The following is a 27,773-nucleotide window of genomic DNA, read 5'->3' on the forward strand; positions in this document are numbered from 1 at the left end:
TCCTGGGGCGGAGCCTGGGCGGGGCCCGTGACGCGCCGAGTCGGCCTGCTCAGGGGCTGGACCTCAGCCTCTCCCCGCCTGGGGCCGCCGCCGCGCCAGTGGTGGCTCCGCGTTTCCAAAAGGGGCCCTCCGACTCCTCGCTGGGCCAGTCCGGCGCTGAGTCGTGGAGCCCCGCACAACTCCCGCTGGTCCCTGAACGGGATCCCTCGTCCCCAGAGTTGCGAGCAACTTTCGGTGGCTCGGGGACCGTGGCCGCCGCAGGTAGCTGAACTCCGGGCCACGCTCCCTGCGCCTCGGCTCAGCGCGCTCGCAGGTCGCTCTCTCTCCGGGTGCACGCTGGGGGTCCCCGAGCTCGGCTCTGCGGGCGAGATGCCCCTAGGACATATCATGAGGCTGGATCTGGAGAAGATCGCCCTGGAGTACATCGTGCCCTGTCTGCACGAGGTCGGCTTCTGCTACCTGGACAACTTCCTGGGCGAGGTGGTGGGCGACTGTGTCTTGGAGCGAGTCAAGCAGCTGCACTGCAACGGGGCCCTGCGGGACGGCCAGCTGGCCGGGCCCCGAGCCGGCGTCTCCAAGCGGCACCTGCGGGGCGACCAGATCACGTGGATCGGGGGCAACGAGGAAGGCTGCGAGGCCATCAGCTTCCTCTTGTCCCTCATCGACAGGCTGGTCCTGTATTGCGGGAGCCGGCTGGGCAAATACTACGTCAAGGAAAGGTCCAAGGTAGGACGCGCGCGGGTGCCCGGCCGCTGCTGCAGCCCGCGGGGACTGGGGACGTTCGGAGTCCGTTGTCTGTCGCCTTCGCAGGGCTGCAAGCGAACTTTAGTTTTTAACCAAGAAGCAAGAAGTCCGCCTGGTTCCCCCCTACACCCCCCACTCCCCCGCCCCACGTTGGGACAGGTTATTAGAAACATTATGTATGGTCCGAGACACGCGAACTCATGATCTTAAATGTCTACTTTCAAGTCACCTAATATTGCCCGTCAGCCCTTCATTGTGTTCAGAGGGGATTCCAACGAAAGCACTTTTGGAGAATTCTAGAGACAGTGTGACTTCACAGTGTGGCATTTGGTTTGTGGAGTTTGGCAGGTGTGGGAAGAGTTTGACCTGTGAAGGAGTAAGGCTCATCATCGTCACTTTCTAGTGCTGCCCTTGGCTTTCTGCGTCCAGGACATTATTTGATCATCCACTTGAGTTGAAAATTCTCTCCTGGTGCTGAGCCCCAGCCCCCTTTCCTAACTATCAATTGCTGGGGAAATCCACTGAGAACAACCAGTTAAGTGATCAGAAGAGGGTAGTCAAGTACCTCTGGAAAGAAACCATGTTTTTGTTCAAATGGCCAGCAGTCACTCCCTGGGTGGTAATTTTTCTTGGAAACATTTACAGGTAGATTGGCAGAAATATGGGAACGTGGAGTACCATGATGTAGGTGCGTGTACGTTACGTTGGGATAGTCGAGCTACTCAGTCTTTTCTACAAATGATAATCCAGCCAGTTTTCCAGGGCAGTTCTGAGAGTGATTTTGTACCTCTTTTATTGTGGACTGGTCAAGGGGCACTCAGAACTGTAGACAAGTTTTACTTTAACACAGTGAGGCAAAACATACTAGCATGAGAAGGAAGGTGAACATTCACCTATGTACTACTCTGTCACACTGTATGTTGTATTCCTCAATTTAAGATTGATCCTGTGATAAAACATACCATTGTTGTCTCATTTGTCCCATAAACTAAGAGGAATACTTTTCATAAAGGGCAAGTGGTAAAGACTGGAAGTGTATAGAAATGAAGGGGTTGGATTGGGCGAGTGGAATAGAGAAGAGATTGCTGTATACCTTTCAAGCCAGGAGGACATGGTTAGAATATCTGAAAGCACTGTTTTTAATAGAATGCAAATAAAGTAAATCTTAGAAGAAAATGCTGCTTCCTAAATTTTACTTTGATTAGGGGAAAATTCAGTTAGCCAGACTCTGTAGAAGATTGATGGTAAAGTGTTTCTTTACTCTTGTTGCATCGTTTTGGTGATGGAGTAGAAAGCCATTTGTCTTGATTAGTTTTGTTTTTGCACTTGTTTTGTAAATGACCGCGCCTTTGGGATGGGGTCAGGAGGGGACCAGCTGTCCTCAGTGTTGAAGAGGTGTACATAACTTCAACCTAGAACAGCAGGTGGCTTCTTATCAGTTTTCTAGAGTTTCTTTTAAATTTTGGTGTTAGGAAATTCACCCCTAGCATTCTAGGAACAGAATTTGCTCTGCGGGAGGCAGATCAGAATTCATTGATGGAAAGAGGTCACTGACATATTTGAAAGTTAAGTTTTTTTGGTTTTTGTTCTTATTTTAGCTTTGACTTAATGGACAATGGTAGGGTTTTAGGCTCGAATTTAACTCCACAAATTGAATGAAAAGCACTGTGTACGTCTGGGTAAGGAAAAATAAAAGCTCTCTAGATATGATTTTTCAATTATGGATTATCATCTGGGTAGAACAAGTAACTTTTCAGTTAACGCTTTCAGAAGGTGACTGTGAACTGAAAAGAGAAAATTCATCTTTTGTCCGCTGAAGAGACACATCTGCCCGTACCTTGATTTCCAGCTTTCCTTTAGCGGTTTGGCACAAAGTTCTTTATTTCTGCCCTTTAGAAAAATCACCTCTAAATTGGGATATTCCTTGGCCAGCTAAAACCAAATGTAAACCAGGCTTGAGCAAACAATTATTATATGTACTCAAAAAAAAAAAAAAAAAGTTTGGTTTGTTTGTATAAAGAAGTCTCCTTAGTAATGTCTTGTAGCCCTGGGTCTCTTACTTGAAGTTCATTGTTAAAGCATTGTAGAAACACATTCCATTTCTATATGATTTATATTAGTTCCACCTTGATTTAACCTTATTTACTTCTCTTCCCTCAACTGAGTGCCATACTCTGTGCTGTTTCCCAGAGTAGTGATACAGACCCAGTTTCCTGCTCCATCCTCGAAGCAGGTATTCAGTAAAATCTAAATTATTAAAAGGTAGAATTTGTACATTTATTTTAAACATTTATTTGTAACTTTTTATTATGGAAATTTTCAAACATATATAAATGTAGAGAGGCTAGTATAATGAGCTCCTATCACCCATTTTCAACAATTGCCAATATATACGTTTACGTATTTTAGACCAGTTTTTTTTTAGGTACTTTAGATTTCTTGGTGTTATGCTTGTTAATCCTAATGAAATACTTTTTTCCCTGAACTTTTAAAGGTCATTGAAGAAGATAATAATGCTCTTTATCTCAATGAAACAATGGTAGAGGCATTGGAAATAGAATAGGAATATAGTGGGCCTAAAATTGAAATTGTGGAAGGGTATGGAAAGAAATATTAAAGTGTTCCCCTTCCTGCCACAAAAGGTGTTAACTGATCAGAATTCATCTACCTCCGCTTTGTTGGAGAAAAATCCAAGGGTGCTGAAGACTCTGGGGCAGACGTTTCTATGATATACAGCAGTATGGTGCCCCCTAACTTCAAGCACAATCATTGCTTTCAGGCTATGAAAAGATTTCTTATCTGTTACTCCCTATTGGAGAACTTAGATCATATCCAAGATAAATATTGGTCCTAATTTGCTCCTTTTGCTTTGGCTGCCTAGATCTTGGACATGGCTGTTTTCCAGAGAATGTGTAATTTATAGAACCAAGAGTGCTTCTGCTTGCAGCAGAAGTTAGTAACTCTAATAATAATAACTACCTTTTAATGAGCCGTTGGCTCCATCTGGTACTGTGCTAAGCACTTTTCAGACACTGTCTGACAGTCTTCAGAACCATAATCTTTGGCAAATTGAGTAATTAAATCATTTGCCCAAGGACACGAAGTCAGCAGTAAATGCAGTTTGTCATAGGGGTTAGGGTCTTGGACTTGGGGTGACTAACCTTGTGGCCACAGGTAAGTTGCACAGTTTTCACCAAGTGTGAAATGAGAGGGAATACCTTAAAGCTTTGGCGGGGGGAAGGAGCATGAAATAAGAGAGTGTACATAAAATTCTTAGCAGAATTCTGAGCCTTCATAAATGTTCTAAGGGGAGATTTGGGAGTCTAACCCAGGTCTGTCTGAGCCCAGAGTTTGTGTTTTTGACTCTTAGGCTCCTACTTACCCTCCTTTCATTCCCTCAGCAAATGTTCACTCAGCGTGGGGTACTGTGCAGGGGTGGGGATACAAAGGTAGACAGGCATCATCGCTGCCCCCTAGAGCTTACATTCACGTGTACTTTTGAAGTGTAGGATCCTCTAGCTCACACTTGATTATTCTCAAGCTTAAAAAAGAAAAAAGACAAAACCCAAACATTGAAGTGGGTCAGTTAAGTACATTTGAAGAAGAGAATGGAATGCTGTGCTAATGTTTTCCTACTGTTATTTGCAGGAAAAGCATTTGTTAACCAGCTTGGTTTTTAGGATCCCCAACTGGAGTAGCTGTGGATGATAGGGTTATGGGGGTTGTATTATGAATCAACAGGTCAGTCCTCCCCTGGAAACTGTACAGAGAAATGATGAAACAGCAGTAAGTTGTAGATAACAAAAAATATGTTACAAATGGTGGATTTGTTCCTTTGCTGCTAGAGCAAGAACAGTTTTGGCCCTTCCTTCTCCTGGGATATCAGGAATATTCATGACTCGGAGCTTAGCATGGTTGTAAACTACTTTAGACAAACCTGGGATAATGAATTTCAAAGATCAGGATCTCTCTCAGGACCCAAGTGCAGGAAATGCAACTGGGGTTCACAGAAGCCTGAAGCCATGAACTAGGAACTAGGAAGTCCTTAACGTCCAGGGGAGCTGGTGTGTTAGTTCTTTTCTCTGGTGCTCTATGGCCTCCATCTTTGCTTCTCTGCTTGTACTCTTTATTTCTAGCCCTCTCTACCTTCCGTCCAGCTTTTGCTGCTTTTCCATGCGCACGGCTCAAGATGGCTACCCCACAGTGGCCATCTCAGCCTCAGTTTGAGTTCAACAGAGACTTGACTAACATTCTAGAATCCCTGTTTCCATCCCCTGAGAGAGGACCTGTCAACCTTGGGTGGGGATGGTTTGGGAGGGCATGTGGAATCATACATCACAAATACAGTTAGTTGCCAGGGCCCATGAGAGGTGCAGTTCTTACGGCATGAGGTTTGGGGACTAGGCATCATACATGGTGTTTCTGCAATTAAAATCTTAAAAATTTATCTGTGAATAAGGTATTTTAGGGCTTCCCAGGTGGCGCAGTGGTTAAGAATCCACCTGCCAATGCAGGCGACACGGGTTCGAGCCCTGGTCCAGGAAGATCCCACATGCCATGTAGCAACTAAGCCCACGCGCCGCATCTACTGAAGCCCACGCGCCACATCTACTGAAGCCCGTGCACTCTAGAGCCCGTGCTCTGCAACAAGAGAAGCTACCGCAATGAGAAGCCTGTGCACCGCAACAAAGAGTAGCCCCCACTCGCTGCAACTAGAGAAAGCCCGTGCACAGCAACGAAGACCCAACGCAGCCAAAAATAAATTAATTAATTAAAAAAAAAATAAGGTATTTTAGGGGGAGGAGGCACTGAGTTTGAAGCACGGGAACATCTTTCTGTAAGGTGAGGATTCTTAATAAAAGGTTTTGTATTTTAGCTCTTGGAGGAAGGAAATAATTTACAGAATACAGCCTCAGTGACAGTGAAGCAAGTTTCTCCATAGTGTGAGTTTTCATAGTGTTCTTTGTCTATTTTGTTGAATGACACTTGGGAACAAAGAAAAGAAGGTGCGTATGTGTGTTTCCTTTATAATTTCTTTTGTTCAATTTTGGGCCACTGGCCACTCCACCACGACCTTGTCTGCTTGCAGTGAAGCGGGAAATCAGGGGGTATCAATTTAATTTATTCATTCACAAATCATTAAATGCCTTGCACTGCGGTAGATCTGTACATGGATGGGAGAAAGGAGGTGGAAAGGAAAGGGATGATAAAAGCACCTAAAGAAGTAAGCTGAAAGTTGAGTGGCGTGAAATGGTTGTCACCAACTTTGTTTTCGCTTTTTCTGGTTAAACAGACCAGTTTTACACTGATTAGTCATTTTTGTTTCTCTTCTTTGGGCTTTGTCCAGTTTCTCTATTTACTTAACATGAAGTGCCTAAAATAAGTGACCAAAACTATTAGGACTTTAATAATAAAGGTTTTTGGAGCTAGGGAGGTATCAGAAATTACATTTGTCCAATTGCTCAATCATTCAACAATTAGGTGGTTTTTGTGTTTGGAGAAATGAGGTCTTGCATAGGCCCTTGAGAAGAGATTGGCGTAGGTCTTGGGCTTGAGCAAAGTGCTTTAATGGAGAAGGGGCTACCCCGGTTGGGGTTGCTTCATAAGTCAGGTGGGCTGGGAGACCCGGTCGGTAGGTGAAGTCAGCTGCGTCAGTGTCTTATTTGGGCATTTTTTTTTTTTTTTTTTTAAGGAAAAGAAAAAAGTTGCTCTACTTTATTAACTATTTTAAGCTCAAGAAAACTAGGGCTAGGATGTAGCCTCTTAAAATCAATCATGGTCTTTAATTTACCAGGAATATCTTAAAACACTTGCTTATCTCCTTTGTCCATCTGGCTCTTTTTTTGAAGGAATTAGAATACGTTCACCGTTTTCAGAATTATTTATGTGGAAAATAGGCGTTAACATTCAGATGGCCAGTGGTTTATAATTTTTAAATATAATTCTGACTTAAAATTGATTAGCACCCATCCTTTGGTGGGAATTAAGTAGCCAGTCTGTGCATTCGACTTGTGGGTGTCATGAATTATTTCCCTTTCTGACCTTACTCAGCTCAAGCAAAATTTGTAAATGCTTCCCTGATTCCCAACTCTGGCTAGAAAAATTTCAGATTTGATAAATAACAAGCAGTCTTGGAGTTGCGTGTTACAACTCTGTCCTGAAAATGCACCGTGTCTGGGAGACTTCTCTGATGAGCTTAAAATTGGGGGTGGAGTTTAACCCATGATAAGCAGAGCGCATCTGAGAAGCATCCTAGCACTTGAAGATAAAGTTCAGAGGGCATATCGCCTTTGGACCGTGTTTGCTCAGTTTGGCAAGACCTCTGATTTTGACTCACCTTTGTGGCCTCCAGTAAATTAAATGACAGTTTGACCCATGTCTACTGAACACCAAGGAGCAGCTTGCAGGTTAGCACTACGGAGAAGGTTATTAACTCTTCGTTAATTATTATAGCTACAGACTTTGATAATTCCTTTGTAGCAGCACTTTGTAGCTGTTAACTAATATTGCTCTAAGAAATGAGTGTCATTTTTCTCCAGTGTTTGTCAAATGCACATGTTCTGACAGTAATGATAGTTCAGATATATTCTGCTGGGCAACTGCCAGGGGTGCCCAGTGGGTAGCTGAATCCAGAGACACTGGAATTGTAAATTCAACAGACAAATCATTTTATGATGCCAAACCAAGGAATTTGGCTTTGGCTCAGATTCAGAACTATGTGTCTGTTTGCCAAGCAAGATTAGTTAGCTTGGTTCTTTATACATAGAAATTTGTGCCCTGTTTCCCTCGATTATTTCAATCTTAAACCAATATGGCTCTTACCTTAATTTTGTATCTTCTTTTGATATTGATTTGTAGGTAAGTTCCTATTCTTGTTTTTGGTGAGCTGGTAGTGACTGAGTGTCATATTTTTTACCCCCTGCCTCTACCCAGTCCCAGCCTTACAGACCCATGGCTTTGCAGTTGTGTAATGTAGGCTTTCACATCTTGTGTTGGATTCATTTGGTTCCTACTTACTGAGTGTCCTCCATGTTCAGTACAATGTTAATACCTCCTTAAGTCAAACCAATTTTATTTTAATTTTTTATTTTTATACAATTTTTAAAGGTTAGTTTCCATTTACAGTTACTACGAAATATTGGCTATATTCCCCGTGTTGTACAATATGTCCTTGAACCTGTCTTACACCCAATAGTTTGTACCTCCTACTCCCCAACTCCCATTTTGGCCCTGCCCCCCTCCCCACTGGTGACCACTAGTTTGTTCTCTGTATCTGTGAGTCTGCTTCTGTTTTGTTATATTTGTCCATTTGTTGTATTTTTTAGATTTCACATACAAGTGATTCATACAGTATTTGTCTTTTTCCATCTGACTTATCTCACTTAGCATAATCCCCTCCAAGTCCATCCATGTTGCTGCAAATGGCAAAATTTCGTTCATTGTTATGGCTGAGTAGTATTCCGTTGTATATATACCACATCATCTTTACCCATTCATCTGTGGATGGACAGTTGGGTTGCTTCCATATATTGGCTGTTGTAAAGAATGCTGCTATGAACATTGAGGTTCATGTATCTTTTCAAAGCAGTGTTTTCATTTTCTTTGGGCATACACCCAGGAGTGGAATTGCTGGGTCATATGGTAGTTCTATTTTTAGTCAAACCAATTTTTCATGCTTTAGGAGATGCAATGATCACTGTTTCTCAAGTTCTGGAGTAAATGTACCTATCTCATATTAACTCTTATTTTTGTTTCCAAAATGAAGCCAAAATAATAACACCATATAAAAATAATTCCAAAATACAGAGATTCAAAGAATATGATAGTAGTCTTGATAGTAGTGGGAAGAAGACAAATGGAAAAACACAATTCCAGGTGTCAGTGACATCTACTTTTGGTTCTCTTAGGGCAACTTGAAGTTGTTTTGAAGTATTCAGGATAATACTCTTCTTTCTGAGCATTGCTTGGAAGTAAAGATACACTGTTTTAAACAGTCTGAACATTTTGGGGGAGCTTGCTCTGTGTTCTCCAGACAAATAGATCACAGATTCTGCCTGTGCCCCTCCCTCCACATCCCCTCCCAGTTCTACTATCTGTCTAGTCAAACCTGAGGGACTATTACTTAGAAATCTCAATACCCCACACAGAGTTGGCAGTGAGTCTTTTTTTTTTTTTTTTTTTTGGATGGCTTCTTTCCTATTTATATTGTTTTGCAGTTTAATTTGATTGTTTGGAGTAGGTAAACAAAACTGTTTTAAATGTTGAAGGTTCATTCAGGAATGTGCAATATTATTGGTCAAAATTTGGCTATTTTGTGCTGTTTTGGCTTTTTGAGGGTTTTTTTTTTGGCTCCCTGTGGAACCTTAAGTTTTGTCTTTTTTTAAAAAACTAAATGTTGTTTCTTTCACAGTAGAAATCCTTGAGGAGGGAAGTATTTTAAAGATACCTACTTTAATCAGAAATCACCTGCCTTTGGTTCTTGTTCTCCTTGTGATCCATTTTAATGAGCTTTGCCAGTGTTATGCAGTGTAAAACCCAACGCTAATCATGCCGTCTCCATGCTTACAAAAAAAAAAACAAACAAAAACACACCCAACCGAGCTCTCTCCCCATTGTCCACCGTATATGCTGTGAATTTAGCGTGCCATTTAAGGCCCTCCACGTCTGACCCCATCTGACCTTTCTACATTTAATCTCCCACTGACAGCCTTCCTGCCCTCCGGATCCCTGAAGTGCTAGAAACGGATTTGCCAGGCAAACCAAGCTTCCCCATTGTCTTCTCCTCAAAAATCCATCCTCCTGCCTTCTCCGTGAAGTTCCCTTCTGCTTCCTAGAACTCTGTGGGTGGCTCAACCCGGGCCACCCCAGTACATTTATTTCTTTGCTGCTTACCCTGCCTGCCTCATTTACCTATAAATTCTTTGAAGGCAGAGACTATTAAGCTTGAAATATATTTTTAGTGCCTCCAATAGTCCTTTATTGTTGACTTAATTTCATCTTTAAAAGGAACTTCGATTTTAAGGATGTCAGGGTGTCAAAAAAAAAAAGCTATAAATATATATATATGTTTTTTTAGAAATTTCATGTAATGTCTGAAACATTTATATTAACATATTTCCATACAAATAACCCAAAGAAAGTTTAGTATTAGTTGTTTTGTTTTTTGTTTGTTTGTTTATACTGCAGGTTCTTATTAGTCATCAATTTTATACACATCAGTATACACATGTCAATCCCAATCGCCCAATTCATCACCCCACCATCCCCACCCCACCGCGGTTTTCCCCCCTTGGTATCCATACGTTTGTTCTCTACATCTGTGTCTCAACTTCTGCCCTGCAAACCGGTTCATCTGTACCATTTTTCTAGGTTCCACATACACGCGTTAATATACAATATTTGTTTTTCTCTTTCTGACTTACTTCACTGTGTATGACAGTCTCTAGATCCATCCACGTCTCAACAAATGACTCAATTTCGTTCCTTTTTATGGCTGAGTATATATGTACCACATTCCATTGTATATATGTACCACAACTTCTTTATCCATTCGTGCTATAAATATTTTGTTAGGCCAAAAAGAAAAAGAAAAAAGAAAGGTTTTGCAGCCTGGTCCCTAATTTGATGCTAAAGGGTTTAACTATTTTATTACATTAATAGGCTGTGAGGGACCATCTCAAAGGAGGGACTTTGACTTTGTAAGGTTTTTTTTTTTCTTAGTTCTGATACTCTATGCTTGGCCCTAGAAAGTACCAAGTCACATCAGATCCTGGCAGCTCATACTTAGAGGTCTGCCTCAGAGAAGCCTGGGACCACGAGGCTAGGACCCTGGCTTCTGGTCCTCGCTCAGACCCTGGCAGGCAGCATCTCAGGACCTTAATCTCCACTTCTTTAGGAACAAGGTCAATTTTTATTTTTATATTTGAACTTAATTTGGTCAGTACCTTACTAGGCACTGGGATGGACATTTAACGTTTTATTTTGTCTCACTGTGATCTTTGGCAAGTCAGTTCTCAGAGCCTCACTCTCCTCATCTGTAACATGGGTACAATAATATAAATCTACCTCCAGATGACAAGGAATTCAATGAAAATTGAGACTAAAATTTTATTTGAGAGGGCAAATAGGTGCTTTCAGTGCCTCTGATTGGATTCCTGAAGAAGAGATCTGACTCTATCCACAGTCACACCCCAGCGCTGACAGGACAGTAATCCTCAGCAATGCTACAGAGTTGCAATTGGAATGTTTCCTGCCAGCTTCAGGAATCATGATGCCAGGGCTGTGCCAGAAACTGCCCTATAGGAATTCCTCTCACTTCCTGCTTTACCCACCATCTCCTGTTCTCCAAGTTAACTAGTGCAGGTGACTAATTCTAATTCCCCTTGACTTTTTATTATTTAGGGTGAGGCATTGCATAGAAACTCGTGCTTTGCCACAAAATAGCCATGGATTCTCCGCGTGGTCGTGGGACCAGCAGCATGAGCATCACCTGGGAACGTGCTGCAAATGCATGTTCTTGAGCTTCTCCCCAAACCTAGTGAATCAGAAGCTCACAGGTCCTCCAGGCAATTCTCATACAGGCTGAAGTTTGAGAACCACTGAATAAAATGAATATGAGGAGGCTAAATGGGGATGGTGCTCTGTCTTCCTGGAGTTTATCAGTGAGAAAATCGGCATTCAATCAGTTGATCAGATCTGAGCTAATTCATTGCTAAAACTAAAAAATGCAAGTGTTCTTGTTTCATTTGGGAAATTTTTGAGAAAAACACATTAACGTGTTAAGTACACACACACACACACACAACGCACACAATTTTTCTATTATTTTTTCCAATAAAAGTTAATTTTCCAGAATCAGAATTGGAGTATAATTTGGAACTGATTCTCTCCTGTTGCGTTGAATGGAGGGGAACACTATTTGTTAATATCTGCACAGTATTGCTCCCCTGTATCCTACAGCCTGGCAAGGAGTGCAAGCTCAAGGCACCAGGGAGAACAAGAAAGCATCGTAGTGATTTGGGGTGAGAACAAACTGGAAAAGAGCAGATGATTCTGTCAGTATTGAGTATCGATTATGCGCTAACTGAACACCACACAGGAGCCTAGGGTTGTTTCTGACCCTCTAGGGTAAGATGGCTGAGGTGTGGGACTCTTTGGGGAAGCAAAGCCGAAAAACGAATCCAGCTTGACTGTAATCAAAGGTTTTACTAGGTAGAGATTGGAGAGTAGCTGGCACTTGCCTTTTCCTACTTCCGCATGGAGGGCTTTGATTTCCCAGTTAATATAGTTTGAGCCTCTATTTGATAAGCCATGATAATCATTTGAGAATCCTTTGTTGTGTTATCTTGAAGGAAGACAATTTCATTCATGGTCACTCTGGAAATAATTGCACCTGTTTTCAGTGAACAACTTTTTCCTGATATTTTAGAAGCAGTGTTTAGCAGTGGGAAGACCATGCTTAGTTCTATAATGTCCCGTAAGTCACTTTTTGTCTCTCTCAGTTTCCACGTTTGTAAAATGGGGCTTCTCTTGGAGCCCCATCTTGAAGGGACATAGGTACAATTGTGTTCACCATCGCTGCCCCCTAGACTCAGGGCCAGGCAACTCCTTTATTTCTAGTCCCCTTGCTGCTCCCCAAAGTAGTTTATACATTTCTCTCAGAAGAGCCTTTCACTTTTCACGTGTCTGAGTGGTCCTCTAGATCTCACCCCTCCTGTAAGCCATAGTGGGTCTGTATCCAGCGTATTCTAATTCACTTGATATTAGAAAGTTCTGTACTCAGTGAATTCTAATTAATGTGGTAGTAGTGGAGTTAAGAGTCTCCTGAATAAGCTTTGCACCTGAGTAAGGAAAATTTGTCTCATCCCTGGGATTCCTTGGAGTTTACCAGGTGCCTTCCCAAGGGAAATACACTTCTGTATTTCCTTTAAAGTTTTTTCTTAATTGTTCATTTGCTTTCTGACTTTGAAAAAGTCTGAAAACCTTGGCTGGTGTTCACCTGAGCTAAAAGGAAAGGTCCTGGAGAGGCTGACTTCCTTCCACAGACCCCGAGGTAAGGGGAAGAGCAGCCTGGGGAGAAGACTGATTGCTGACCAACTGCATCCCAGTCAGATATGGGGCTACAGAGTTTAGAGTGGGATTGAGTTTGTCCTGCAGTGGGAATAACCAATCAAAGGCAACTCGGACAACTAGTGTTTTGCTGCGGGACTGAGTCAGTTTCCTTTGCTCTCGGCTTTTGTGGAAATACAACCCTACCTGCACCCTACCCCCTACCCCCTTCACTGCCCTGGAGCTTTTAGTTCACAGACTCAATACCAAGGACACTCTTTTTTTTTTTCTTTCTTTTTGCATTTTGTGATTTTCTATCATTATGGCAAGGGTGATAGGCGAGGGTGAGAAGAAGTCAAATACTTCAAGAAGAACCGAAGATCTTAGTTCTCTCAAAAAAGAGGTGAACCGATTAATGTTAGACAAAGGATAAGCTGCGCCCGTAAAGCGTGCGCTCACTCTCTGAGGCCAGACTAACTGGGTTCAAAAAGGCCGGTTACCTAAACTCCTCGTGCCTCGGTTTCCTCATTTGTAAAATGGAGATAATAATGGTTCCTGCCTCATGGAGCTGTTACGAATATTGAATGAGGTAATATTTGGGAGGCACATAGAACAGTGTCAGGCACGTACACATGTTTGTTCAGTAAATAAATGGGCCTCCCGAGTTTCATGAGTTCTAGTTCTGACTTGCTGTGTGTCATTCCTTTCATTCAGCAGATGTATTTTTCCAAGTGCTGAAATCCGAATGTGAATGTAAGATCTGGTTTCCTAGAAAGTTCTTTAACTTTTTCTTTTTCCAACATAGTTACATTGTCCCACATTAAGACTCCTCAGAGTCACTGGGAATTGCAAGTAAAGTGCTTCCTGGTTTCTCTGAAGAACATTGCTTCAAGGCATTTTTCTTGACATGTTTTGATTGGTAACTATATATTTTTGTATATTACTCAATAAAATCTTGTCTTACCAACTGTATTTATCATGGCTTCCCTCAAGTATTTTAGGATTCATTCCAGATGAGAATTTAAAGCCAACCATATTTAATTCTCTGACAATCCTGCGGTCACAGACATTCTTTTTTTTTTCTATTCGGCTCAAAGCCTTTAGAGAGCTACATGTAAAGTTTTATTTACTGATAAGTCTGTTTCTCACATCAAAGGAAGTGAAACGTCCCTACCCCCATATTGCCTTAAGGATTACTCATGAATTTGTTTTTCTATAGGAATAAGATAACTTCTAGGTCAATATGATAGCTCCCAGGGTTAATGACTTCTACCGAAAACTTGTGGGCAGGGTGACTCAGGGCAGGTGACCGCTGCCCACCTTCCCCTTAACCTGGAAATTAAATGAGAGAATACGTGTAAATTGCCACCCTAAAGTGCTCCCTGGCTTCATGGGTCTTCAGGAAATGGCAGTTGTTAACGATTTGAGGAGGGGTAGCGGAATGGATACGGTTAAATGCCTGTGTTAATGTCCTTAACCCAGGGCCTGGCTGACTTGTGCGGATTTCATAATTGCAAGGAAGCCCTTACTGAGTACATTTCTCTGGTGACTGGGGTAGTGATGGGGGAGGGCTTTCCCGTGCCGGTTCCCTCCGCGGGCTGCCGGGCTGTGTGCTCGGGTGTGGGCTCGCTGCCACCCTCACGCAGCGCACGTAGCCCTGTCACTCAGCCGTCACCCCGCTGGCCGGGAGCCAGGCCTCTGCGGGAAGGGCCGCCTTCCCAAACCCAAACAGCCTGTATTGCTGTGTCGATGTTCCGGGGCCTGTTTACTGTGCTTAATTGCAGGGCTCTGCTTGAATCCCCTCCAAGGAGAGGAATTAAGCAGAATTCGAAAAGGAGTGACAATAGTCTCTTAAATTCCTGGCCTCGGAGAGTTTCAGTGGCTTCTGGGGAAGGGTGATTCACTCAAGTTCAGGGTGATTTACTCAGGTTCATGCACGAAGTACAGGATCCCCTGAAATCGAATCCTGATCTAGTTAAGTTAGAACTTACAAGCCCGTGAACCCTTTGTGATCTTATGCGTGCTTCTGTGTGTGTGTGTGTGTGTCTGTGTGTGTGTGCGCGCGCGCATCTATGCATATTTCTGAGGGTGGGTGTGGGATCCCAGCTCTTTAATGTAAGAATTTCAAGGAGCTAAGAGAACTGAGTAGAAGATTTCAGAGTCTTGATAGTTGTTGATAGTTGGTTGAATGATCCCAAAGTTAGGACCAAGTTCATAGTAAAGAGGGGCATTGATGAAAAAGGTCTCCCCGAGGACAGGTTTTCAAGTGAATATGGTAAATTCCCTGCCCTTCTAGGCAGGATGCTCTTGCCTGATCAGGAGGAACCAGCAGGCCTACTTCACCAGAGCAACTGAGAGTTGCTTATATCAATAACTTCTGATTTTTCATTTTCAGAATTACTGAAGCTCCTGCATTTCAACTAAGTTCAGGTATGGGGGGCATAATGATTATTGTTCTAAATTGGAGGTGAGGTTATATGTAGCAGAGTTCTGGGTACGTGGGTTCAGGGAGGGGAATTTTTAGTGTGGATTTAGGACACATGAGGAAGGCACAAGTTCCCAGGATAGAAATAGAATAATAGAAGACATTTTAGTGAATAACTTGGGGTTCGTTTTCAAGATTACTTACCTGATGGACATTGACTGTCTGATGTTCTGAATCTTCTGAATTGTATGGTCAGATGCTGAAACTTTGGGAAGGGGAACGTGGTAGCCGGACACAGCTCTTGCTATTGCCCACCAAAAGCATATTTCCCATTTCTCTCTCATTTCGTTACATCAGTCTTTAACTAGGGCACTAGGAGGAAGGAACTAGCTAGGCTTGCTCTTAACTAACAAGACAGATAACAAGCAAGATGCCAAGATAACTAGTGACAGTTTGCACACTTGTTTCCTTAAAGTGCCTACATTATCTCCAACTAATTTCTTTATGCCAATCTAGATGACATGAGAATAAATATAAAGACTCTAAAGCACTTTTTCTGCTTATGAGCTGTTCATCATCACACTGAGAGCTTGCTTTTTTGTAAGAGACTGGCCACAATGTGAACTGTTGTTTAGTGACATTTTCTTGAAACTGTTGGAGAAAGCTTTGCATAGTTGCGACTATGTTGTAAAGATGCGTTGTAAATATTGTATTGTAGGAATTTAAGTGGTTTAGGTAATATATATATTTTTTAAATTTTTATTGAAGTGTAGTTGATTCACAATATTATGTTAGTTTCAGGTGTACAGCAAAGTGATTCAGTTATACACACACACACACACACACACGTATTCTTTTTTAGATTCTTTTCCATTATAGGTTCTTACAAGATATTGAGTATAGTTCCCTGTGCTACACAGTACGTCCTTGATGGTTATCTATTTTATATATAGTCATGTGTATATTTTAATCCCGAAGTCCTAATTTATCCCCTACCCCTTCCCCTTTGGTAACCATAAGTTTGTTTTCTATGTCTATGAGTCTATCTCTGTTTGGTAAATAAGTTCATTTGTATCATTTTTTAAGATTCCACATGTAAGTGATATCATATGATTTTTGTCCGATTTAGGTAGTATAAATTGGACCCATTTCTGGCCAGAAAACTTCAGCTATTACATTTGCTTAGCTGTTTTTCCAAGCTAACCAAGGTGCATGGTCTTGTGTATTTCTTCTCAAGTCTTTACACGTCTAATACTCTATGTGGTTAGTGTCTTATGGTAAAGAGAGGAGGGATCCTGGGCCCCCATTGCTATATCCAGAGCGGACACGGGGGAAGGACTTGAGGGGAGAGAGGTTTGGCGGAGGCCTGTGCAATGTGGATGGCACTGAAGGATGAAGGATACAGCTGAGCCTGGTAAAGAGAAATGGGGAAGGTGCCTCCTTGTAGCTCAGGAAGTAACAGGGAGTAGCTTGATCTCTTAGGAGAGCCTCAGACAGTGATCTCAAAATCCAGCCTGATATGTTTTTTTGTGGCCCAGATTTAACAATCGGGATAAAAAATATACAGGAGAGTTTACATCCAAATCCGGTTCAGTTCCCTGCTACTGTCCTAAAATCTGAAGATTTTGGAACACCGGCCCCTCATTGCCAAGGTTAGAAAATTCCCTAGTTGTAGGTAGCATAGTACACACTCTAGAGTTTTGACACATATATACCTGGTTAGCTTCAATTTTTTATGTTACTTGCAAGTGCCACAGGCTATATGAGTTTGCCAGCCCTGGGTTCGAAGCTACAAAGCACTTAGGTAGGATCGGATCCCTGAAGGGGAGACATTCTGAAGCCCCAGTGGAGGGGAACACAAAAACATGCACATCATCAGTTTTAAAAATAGCTGACACTAAGCAGCATTTAGTGTGTGCCAGGCCTTGCGCTGTTTTACATGGATTATCACCTTCAATCCTCATAAACCCATTTTTCAGATGAGAAAACTGAGGTGTGAAGAGGTTAAGTACAGGTTATTCTGTGTTTAGGTGGCATTTTATTAAAATATGCTCTGCTAGGGACCGTTCGTAATTCAAAACAAATCCTTACCAAGATTGGCTGGTATTTCTGCTTCACAGTTAGAGGGACCTAGCATTTGGCCGTGGACCAAAATACCAGTTTAAAGGTCACTCAACCTGGCAGCTTTGAAGTTATGCTATTCTTGATAAATTTTTAAAAATGGATTCATATTTATTGCAAATTTGGTAAATAAAATAAGACTTGATTACTATTTTAATTTGCTGAGTTAAACTTTATGTAAAACGTCACTCTCTTTTTTAAGATCAAGTCATACTAGTGACTGACGCTGAAGTCATGAGTGATGTAAAATACGTTTCTATAAAACATCTATGTTGTTGATTGTTTTTAGAGAAGTGGTGAATCTGAGTGGAGGCTGGGATGGGACAGATGTATCCCCTTCCCACCCATGAATGGACAGTGGAGGTCAATGATGCCAGTTTTTTGAAATGGTGTATATATGCGATCAAACTGGTTTCAATTAAGAACATTCTGTTTAGGCATTGGGATGGAAATCCTGGACTTTCCTTTTTCAACTTTACCTTTGGGATTGGTGAGATATGGCTTTTTATGAAGCCAACTCAGTAATACCCCTTAACAGAAACTGTTTTCTTTTCCACCTGTGGCATTTGGGGAGCAGATTTTGTTACTTGGGTTTGGCTGTCGAAGTTCTATATGTCTGTGTACATTTTCAAAGAATCCTTACACATTTACTGCCTGAACGTGGCCGCGTAGGTATCCAGAGCACATGTCTCTGGTCTAGAGCCAGTTTGGGAGCCTGGGAGGGGTTCACCCCTCTCCACTCATTTCCTTTTGCTACAGAGCTATGGAGAAGCCTCTGGGGATGGTGCAGGGGGTGGGGGGTGTCCACGATGGGGCCATAGGAAAGGATGGTGAACACATAAAGGGACATGTGGATTTGTCTGCCCATCCAAGCATAGAAGTATAGGACTAAATTGTATGTGCTATTGCAGGTCACACTAACACGTTATTAAACTTGTATAAATTTCAAATATTAATCTAGTCCGCAAGTTCTGGCAAATAAAAAGTCGGCGATAAGTGAGACTTCCTCCTGATGGGTGTCAGTGCTATTGCGCAGCGTGTTTGTCATGTGATCATTGAAGTGCTCTGGTGATGTTCTTATTGTCCTGGAGCGTTCTCCTCCTCTGTACACTCTAAATCCCTTCCTGGCTTGATGAGGTTTGGATAGCAGCTCTGTTGAACTAACTGATCAGTTTCCGGGGTTTGTTTCTGCCCCGTGCACAGTTTGGCACAGAAACGCGTGATGTCATTGAAGTGAGCCTTGCTTCTTAGCGCATCCTTAGCCTCCTGGTTTTAGACTGTGTCAAAACCCAACAGATACTGGGAATGTGCCCAAGCCAAGACCCATCTCCTGTGGCTCTTGTCCAGAAAACACTGATAAAATTGGCCTGTGTAGTTTCAGCAGGCCCACTGAGGCTCACAATGATTTGCTTGCATTGTTTTGAACTTGATGCTATGGTTTCAGGAACCAGGAGAGAAGGTGAAGATTCACTCTGGCCAGAAAAATTCTCTATATTTCTCTCCCTTAAGCAATCAGATACTTTGCTGACACTTAGGAGTCTTGTCCTAATGATAAGTCCCCTGGAATGTGCTAGTTCCTTCTCTATGCGTGCGTTCTATAGATGCAGCAGTACATACAAAAGGATGTACTTTTGTGAGTTTGTATCTCTTTCTATCAGTATTTAATCTAAGCTGAGTCCTGAGGCAGTTAAGCACTTCCTAATGCCCTGAAGAACTCTGTTGCTGCTTCTGGGGTTGATGCTTAGGTAGACTCTGAGATCTTCTTGAACCGTCAGAGGCTGGGTAACCCAAGCCATTTTTTACAGGAAAGAAACCAAGCCTGGGATCACATGATTAGTTGCAGAGTAAATTAGATGGCGGACATCCAGACCACTGACCTTTTCCTTAGAGTAGAGCTGTTTAAGAATATAAGATTATGTAGCGTTTTTTTTTTTGAATTTTATTTTATTTATTTTTTATACAGCAGGTTCTTATTAGTTATCTATTTTATGCATTTTAGTGTATATATGTCAATCCCAATCTCCCAATTCATCCCACCACCACCACCTCCCCCGCCACTTTCCCCCCTTGGTGCCCATCCGTTTGTTCTCTACATCTGTGTCTCTGTTTCTGCCCGATTATGTAGCATTGATGGAGTACTTTTTCTTCTTTTCAGAGCTTCACAGTGGGGAGAGGCTGAGTTGGTAGGGAATTCAGCCTATAATTGTTTGTGGCTTAAGTGACTTTCATTATTGGCTCAGTGGTGGCTCTTATAATCCTAATAGCTGCTTCCAGGGATGGGTAATTCCCTAGTCATTATAGGCGACTTCATTTATCTCTTCTTCCCCAGCTAGACCCATCATTTCTGTCTGCTACCAATCACCTTTCCCCAAGCCATCCTTTGCTTGGTGGTACCATCATTTGTTAAATCTCGATTGCAGTAGCCTCAGAATTCCACCTCTGAAAGATGTTCAAGCTAACAGCCTAACTTCAGCTCTAAGATGACATTGCACTGACATTTTAGACATTCAAAGGCAGGATATGGGGATTGCTAGCCTCCTAGGGATATAACGTTTGAGAGATATGGTGATTTAAGCCTTAAGATCAGTGTAAAGCCAAGTTACTATTCAGCCTTATTTTTGTTCTAGTATGCAAGAAGCCTTTCAAGTACATGCCTAGTTCATGTCTTCCTGTTACCACTGGGAGTGACTTGGCACCCATGGTTTTGAAGCTGATTCATTGAGCCACTAGTGTTATTAGTTTGGGCTCTACCTGACTGGTTATTTTACCAATGAAACAGTCTTGCCATTTATGAAGGAAAATGTGAACTGGATCGCTACATGTATGTTTGAAGATATGCTTTAAAATGACAAAAGTCTCTATTGATCTAGGTAGAAAGTAAACTTACTGTTTAGAGGAAAGAGCTGTTTGCTATTCATTCATTTATTTATCAAATTTTAAAACAAAACAAAACAAGAAAGGGAATTCCCTGGCGGTCCAGTGGTTAGGACTCCGTGCTGTCGCTGCTGAGGGCCTGGGTTCAGTCCCTGGTTGGGGAATTAAGATCCCACAAGCCCCACGGTGCCCCCCTCCCCCCTCAAGAAAAAAATCAAATTTAAACAGATACTTTCTGTGTGTCAGGAACTGTTCTAGACACTAAGAATACATCAGCAAACAAAACAGAAAAAATATCCCTTTTCTCATCTTTTGTTGCCGAGATCTTCCCTGCATGTATCTCATCCCTACAAAGATATTTTAGAAATAAGGCAGTGTCCTGTGAAAAGAACTGGCTTTTTACACTTTGTCTATTTTTTTCAACTCTTTGCTATAAATTTTCCAGGGAGCAAGTAGAGATTTGTTACCCTCTTCATAGTAATTCCCTAATAGTAATTTTTAGTAGGATTTTTAGTTTGGCTTCCTGCTTTATTTCTCCACCTGACTGATACAGGTAGCGCTTGGGCAAAAGGAAGAGAATTTCAGGTTATCATTTAATTTGATAATTGTCAGTAGGAAGAAGACAAGCATTGAAAAATGCATTAAGATGTGTCTGTGGCTTTTTCTATGAACTGGATCTGACTGTCATCTATGCTGACAAACCAAGTCAGGGCACAGCTTCCATTGACCCTCCCCTCTTCTTTCTGTCCTAAGCATTTTATTGAGCAAGCCTAACCTTTTTCTCCTTCGTCATTGGTTCCTGTCTCTTTGTAAATGCAAGTATCTTTAGCCATTGATTGAGATAGTGGGTGATTCGGTGATTCAGGGGCACTTGTCAATAATGCATAATCCCTAAACTCCAAACCTAGTGATTATGATTTTGTGGCTCTAGGGTGGGAACCCAGAACCTGCTTTTTCAAAAAGAAAAATTGAAGAAAGGTGGGGCATCCTAATGACAACCATAGATACTGTCCAAACTGTTCTAGAATTGTGGGAATATTGTTGAACTACTTTCCACTGGGCTGAGCCATAAGGTATAACTTGGCCGTTAATCATATATGCTGAAGAGTCCAAATTCATGTACTGTACGTGAAGTTAAGAAGCCAACAGTCACCTATGTCACGTGGCACCCAAGGAGACTGTGTTACTCAGCTGTTCACTGGTGGGAGAAGATTGGTTCAGCTTTGTTAACCAGCTTCCTTGGGATTTCTCCATAGGCGATGGTGGCTTGCTACCCAGGAAATGGAACAGGTTATGTTCGACATGTGGACAACCCCAGCGGTGACGGCCGCTGCATCACCTGCATCTACTATCTGAACAAGAACTGGGATGCCAAGGTACTTGGAATAATGGGAGTAGAGTGAGGGGTTAGGAACTATAGGAAAAGAATTCAGATGACTTAGAGGAAAGTTTGCAGTTCATAATCCCCACTGATGAATCCTTTCTATTTCATATTTTTTCTTTTTTCCTCTTACGGTGTTAGTACTAAAGTTGATGAGATGAAAAATAATAGATATGTAGTTAATTTGATGGGGATGGGTGGGTAGGGCCATTATTAGGTTATAGGTTATAATTTGATGGCTGATGAAGAGAAAATAATTTATAATTTTAGGAATGGGGATCAATTTCTTTAGTCTAATCCAGAGCTGATAGGATTCTCGATTCTCAATGTGGAATAAGATATATACTTTTCCCTGCCAGGACCAACACTGAGAGAATTTCACAAAAATAGAACTGTAGGATATTAAACTATCCCCAAGTGAGGTTTCCCACACAGTCCTCCCTCTTGGGGTAAAATGTCTCCCTGGTGGCCTCTTGCCATGGTTTACTATGGTTTGTGAATGCCAAAGGTTTTATGGCTTATTTTTATATTTTTGAACATATATATAGATAGAGATATGAAGTCTGGTTCCGCACTGACAAACATTTGTCTGGAATTTGTATGCTTTCTGAAAGTTAGGGATGATTTAGGAGTCTGAGACGTTGGAGAACTTTTCAGGCTTATTTGGCTTTTGAACCTTCTGCATCTCCTTTCGCTGTTCATTAGGCCAGATACTTGGTGTCATAAAGCAAGGATATTTTATCTGGGGTCAGAAAAACTAAACCTGGGAAACCAGTGAATTAGTGACAAGGTTTGTGTCAGCTCCCTATTGGTAACGTGACTGAAGTATATCCCTTAGTTGTCCTTTAAAATCTTGAAAGGTAGTGTTATAGGCGAGAGGGTAAAGTTGCCAGATCAGTGATGATAAATTGCAAAGTACGAAATCATTCAAAAAATATCTGAGTGCCTGCTAGTGCCAGGCATTGTGCTGTGAGGAAACATCGACGTATGAGGTCTGAATTCTACCTTGACGTGGTTATTCTAGTAGGACAGCTTGGGTGTACATGTAAAAAAAAAGTAATTCAAGGAAGAGAGTGATATATGTCATGAAAGATAAGGTGGTCTGAGAGTTCAGAAAAAAGAGCATGTAACTTCCAACTGATGAAATCGGATAGGAGATAGGGGAGCTCAAAAGAAAGCTGTAAATTCTAATTGAAGGGGAGGTTATGTGTGGTCACTATCCTAGGGAGCTGTTAGTATTAGACTGAACTATATGAAATTGCCAGGGGGAGGGGCGGGAGGGGGTTATAGGTCAGAAACCATCGAATATTGGCAATTCTGTATGATCTGACCTAGCAGTACTCCATGTTGTATCCATGGACTCCGTGATTGTGAGGGTGGGAAGGCTTCATTTGGTGGGAGGTGAATAAGGAGATATGTCTAGCCAAATTTGAAATAACATTTAATACAAAGGATGAGGCTGAAGTAAAAATTTGGGAGTAATATACGCTTGGAGTGGTGATTGGAAGATGGCTTTGTTTCTAGATGAGGCTGAAATATCATTGATAATGAACTATGTGTGAGGAAGTAATCGACCTTCTTTGTGGCCCTCAGCTACATGGTGGGGTCCTGCGGATATTTCCAGAAGGGAAATCGTTCATAGCGGATGTGGAGCCCATTTTTGACAGACTCTTGTTCTTCTGGTCAGACCGCAGGAACCCACATGAAGTCCAGCCTTCCTATGCAATCAGGTAACAGCCAGGGCCACGATTCCTCTTGAGAAGCTTCGTGTACAAACCCCAGTTCCCAGAGAATTCTCTAAACTTGTGTTCTCTGCAGATGAGGGACCAACCACCCCCCAAAACTGATAGCAAACCTGTATGAAGTCAATAAAAATTAAAGGAGAAATTTTGGGTTCTTTAGTACACAAACCTAACATCGGTTTGAACTATTAACAAATTGTTTTCCATTAGGTGAGCATCTTGGATTCCAAATTTCCCAGAGCATTTTTCTCTTCTCTCCTTTCTTCCCCCTACCCCCCTTTAAAAAAAACCTAATGTTGAACCACCCCTAGAGAATGTTGGCTGCCACATAACAGGAATTCTGTCTGGTTAGCTCTGGATGAGTTTACAAGTTGCCAGTTGCAAGCAGAGAAAGAACCTCCAGAAAAGAAAGAGGAATTTGTAATACAACATTGTAAATCAACTATACTCCAATAAAAACTTAAAAGAAAAAAAAAAAAAGAAAGAGGAATTTGTTCTGATTTCTTTTCCTTTTTACCCTTCCCTGAGCTCAAAATTGGATTGGGCTTACTGTACCCATCATGTCCCAACAATTGGATTTTTCAGACTTCTTTTTTTAGATCATGCATGGGGAGATTTTCAGAGTAACTGAACAATTTAGTATTGTTTAGTATTAATCTGGAAACTCTTGATATAATCTTAATTTCAGATTCTGCCTCTCATTTGCCTTTGTTTTATGGCCAAAGCTGTAAACCAGGTGGTATTGGAGCTCTGTGGGGTGTAGCCTGAATTGGGAATAGCAGTTGGGGGCAGGGAGGAGAGAGGTTGGGTGGAAAGATAATGACTAAACCTTAACAAGACTGATTAAATTAAAATCACAGGTGTTAAGAGCTTAAGGTTTATGTGGCCCCCTCCAGAAATCACAGATCTGAGCCCCGCATAGAGTTGCATATGAAATATCAAATTGGGATGTGCCCTAGGTGAACAGGTAACTGATTCTACCACCAAAGCCTGCTTGTGGCTTGTTTAATGTTGTACAATAATTGGACCCTGTCATTTGTGCAGAATTCCCTCGTTCTTCCCCAGTTCCTCTATGACCAGGGTCACAGGGGAAACATTAGCACATGTTGATGGGAAGCCTTTGGAAAAAATCAAGTGCTATAGAAATTCCATTAACTAATAATAATAATAAAATGAAACTTTTTGAAAACTCATGCATGAAATTACTCCTATTATAGTCTATCCCATAGATGGGACGCAGTAGAAAGCTTGAGGGCATTAGTATTCCATTGCATCTTTGCCTCAATGTCCAAAACTAAAGAAAAAAGCCAGGAGTTTTAAGTGTCCTGTCATTTGATAAGTTATTCTTCAAAGCTTCACTCCTTTGTGCTCTCCCCATCAACTTAGGGTCTCTCAGTCTTTAGCAGAATGACTCCCTTCTAGCCCTTTCTGTGTAGATCATCTTGACCTGTTACATTATTTGTTAAATTGCCTTTCCTGCCTGCTAGAGCCTGAGCTCCTTGAGAAAGAGGCTGATGTATTCACATGACCATTTGAATTCCCATCGCCCAGGATAATGCCTGGAGCATACTTGGAATTCCTTAAATGTTTTATTACATTTAAATAGACTTGAAACCAGAGAAGTTTATTTTAAATTAAAATTGGGATGGACCTCTGATAATAGGAAAAATTTTAAATGTTGGCTTTACAAATGACTGTTATGTGAAATTTACAGTATTTTTTTTTTGGTAGTATTTTTAAACCTCTTTTCTAATATCTACTTATCTTTCACAGATATGCCATGACTGTTTGGTACTTTGATGCTGAAGAAAGGGCAGAAGCCAAAAAGAAATTCAGGAATTTAACTAGTATGTGTTTGATAATTTTCTGTGACTTTTGATCAAGTCAATCCTTGACTTTTATTCCAGATTTTTATGTATATTCTAATATACTCTGTTCAGTCTCAGCCGTATATCTATGCAAGACTGCATATATATATGATGACAGCCTTGTGGTCTTAATTCTGAAACCTTGGCCTTAGCTGTGCTGGAAAAATCAGAAAAAATGCAAAGGACATCCCCTGTGACTGTCCACTGATTGTGTGACAGTTTATAATAGATAGCAAATAGTTAACTTTTGATCATTAATGTTTGTCCGTCAAACATAACGTTAAATTTTGCCCATGATTTTGGCACATTGCAAAGGAAATACAGTGGATCCCAACAACAATGGTTAATTTATTATATTGGTACGGGAATGTGACTCATTAAAAAAACTGGGCTCACGTAATATATACTGAATATGACGTAAGGTCATTCCTGTCCCCTCCAACCAGTATTGTAAGGCAGCGTTTCCCAAAATACATTGTATTGAAAGCCGAGTTAGTTTGAGGGAAGGTAAAATTCCTGGTCCCCAAATGTGGGAAATGTTACATACTGTATCTCTTTCTTGAAGAGTCACAGTGCTTATGGGCATATTAATCAAGAAAAATTAATCTAAGAAATCTTAAAGATGTATGTAACATTGCCTAACCCATGATCCATTTGGACTGTCTACCTGGCAAATCCCAAAGAAAACACATTTTGCTAAGCCCTGTCAGGAGGCACTCCGCTCAACTTTGTTCTGTAAGATGGGAAGCATTTGCTGGAGGCTTTTGGGGTGACGTTTGTGACATGAAAGTCATCAGATCTGGTTCCTTACCCTCTTCATTTTCTTTTCTCTCTTCCCAACCCAGGGAAAACTGAACCTGCCCTCACTGAGGACTGACCCTGATCTGAAATCCGCTGGCCTCATTCATTTTAGTAACAGTTCCTGAATTCACTTTTAAGAGTGGCGATCCAAAGAAGGCCACTTCTTTAGTGACTCGGTGATGAGAACCCCCCTACTGCTTGCATCATTCACATCCCTGTCTTGCGTACGGTACTTTGTGTTTTCTTGCCAAGACTGCATCTACCTTCAGACACTCTCTTTGCCAGATGAACTCATTTGCTAACTCCAGAAATACCTGCAGACGACCTAGCTGGCCAGCGGTTTAATTGTCAGATTTGGTAATCCTGGGTATCAAAGTAAGAACCTGGAAGCACAGGCGAGGGACTGAATCTTACTTGCACTTTATGTACACTTCCTGATTTGAAAGGAGGAGGTTTGCAAAGAAGTTAGATGGCGACAGATGCCACAGAGAGGCATCACTGAAGCCTTAACAGCAGGAAACAGAAATCTGTGTCATCTGAACAATTTCCAGATGTTCTTAATCCAGGGCTGTTGGGGTTTCTGGAGGATTATCACAACCTAATGACGTTATTACCTCTAGAAAGGGCTGCTGTCATAGTCATCAGTTTCTGAGTATCCTGTGGGTGGACACTCCTTTTTCCTGGTCCTGCAAACTGGACTTGCCGCCTCTGCCCCATTTTGCTGAAAATATGACTTTCTGATCAAAGATGACAACACCATTTATTTTCTATTTTCACTTCTGACTCAGAGAACCTAATTCATTAATTGTTCTGGTTGCTTTGTTGAAATGAAATTTGAATTTAAATCAAAGGGGAAAAAATCTTCCTGGTAGTTTAGAGCCGACAACCTCTGACAATGGTGTCAAAAGACCTGGGTCTATCTACTGATATACAATAAACGTGTGCATCTTGAACGATTTGAGATTGGAAATGGAGTTGGAAATGTGGGCATTCCTGTTTTTCAGTTTTCCTTTCTAATGAGCTCACCCTTCTTCTTTAACAAAATAAGAAAATCACAAAAACTAGGGCACTGTATTTTAAAAAGGAAATGGAAATAAACCAAAAAATCCTGAAAAGCTGCTTGAGTTCTTCCACATTTTCTGACCCTAGTAGCCTCTTTTCAACAGATTTGACTCTTCAGATCCACTGTGGTTGGCAGTGTGGCCAGAATCATGGAATTTGCTAGAACTGTGGGAAGCTCTGCTCCTACAGTAAGCACAGATTCCGCTGCCTCAAGAACTCTGTATTGAGCTCCTGTTTTATGAAAGTTACTTTTCTTAGTTTTCAACTCCATTTTCATATTTTTAAAATCCCTGTAATTTCTTGCTTGAAAATCCCATGAACATTAAGGGGCCAGAAATATTTTCTTTGGTCACTGACAGATACATAGACTTTCCAAGAAAGAAGCATATTTTTGTGTGAGTGTGTCTGATTTTGGAAAATTTCCAGATAAGACTTGTCTTCATTCTCACGACTGCTCTGTTTTTTTTTTCTGTAGTACTCATCACCTCCTAACTTACTATGTAATTTACTTATTTATTATGTTCATTGTCTGGTATCCTTCCTCTAGAGTGTAAGCACAATGAAGACAGGGATTTTTGTACGTTTTTAATCAAGGGAATGTATTCCCAGCACCTAAAATAGTGCCTGGCACATAGTAAGGGCTCACTAAATACTTGTTGAATAAACTCACTCTCCTGCTGTAGCATTTTTTTGTTTTTTAATTTATT

At 41.5% G+C, this 27,773-nt stretch overlaps 2 protein-coding genes across 3 annotated transcripts in view; both read left to right on the plus strand.

Moving 5' to 3' along the window:
- Positions 1–27,773, plus strand: part of LOC309625107 (uncharacterized protein) — a 758,084-nt gene that overhangs the window by 446,307 nt on the left and 284,004 nt on the right. The window lies entirely within an intron of this gene.
- Positions 50–27,748, plus strand: EGLN3 (egl-9 family hypoxia inducible factor 3). The gene is made up of 5 exons (XM_082384275.1): positions 50–726; positions 21,469–21,588; positions 23,187–23,323; positions 25,109–25,182; positions 26,049–27,748. Exons 1-5 carry the CDS (start codon positions 370–372, stop codon positions 26,078–26,080), a joined length of 720 nt encoding a protein of 239 aa, XP_082240401.1. The 5' UTR covers positions 50–369; the 3' UTR covers positions 26,081–27,748.

This window comes from Balaenoptera borealis (assembly GCF_965194805.1).
Source record: "Balaenoptera borealis genome assembly, chromosome: 3".
In the NCBI taxonomy this organism is placed as follows: domain Eukaryota; kingdom Metazoa; phylum Chordata; class Mammalia; order Artiodactyla; family Balaenopteridae; genus Balaenoptera; species Balaenoptera borealis.

Excerpts from the sequence above, each read along its gene's own strand:
- EGLN3 (XM_082384275.1), top strand. The coding sequence starts at position 370 with ATGCCCCTAGGACATATCATGAGGCTGGATCTGGAGAAGATCGCCCTG. Across the intron at positions 23,324-25,108 it reads CAGCCTTCCTATGCAATCAG|ATATGCCATGACTGTTTGGT; the intron begins GTAACAGCCAGG and ends TATCTTTCACAG. Across the intron at positions 25,183-26,048 it reads GAAATTCAGGAATTTAACTA|GGAAAACTGAACCTGCCCTC; the intron begins GTATGTGTTTGA and ends TTCCCAACCCAG.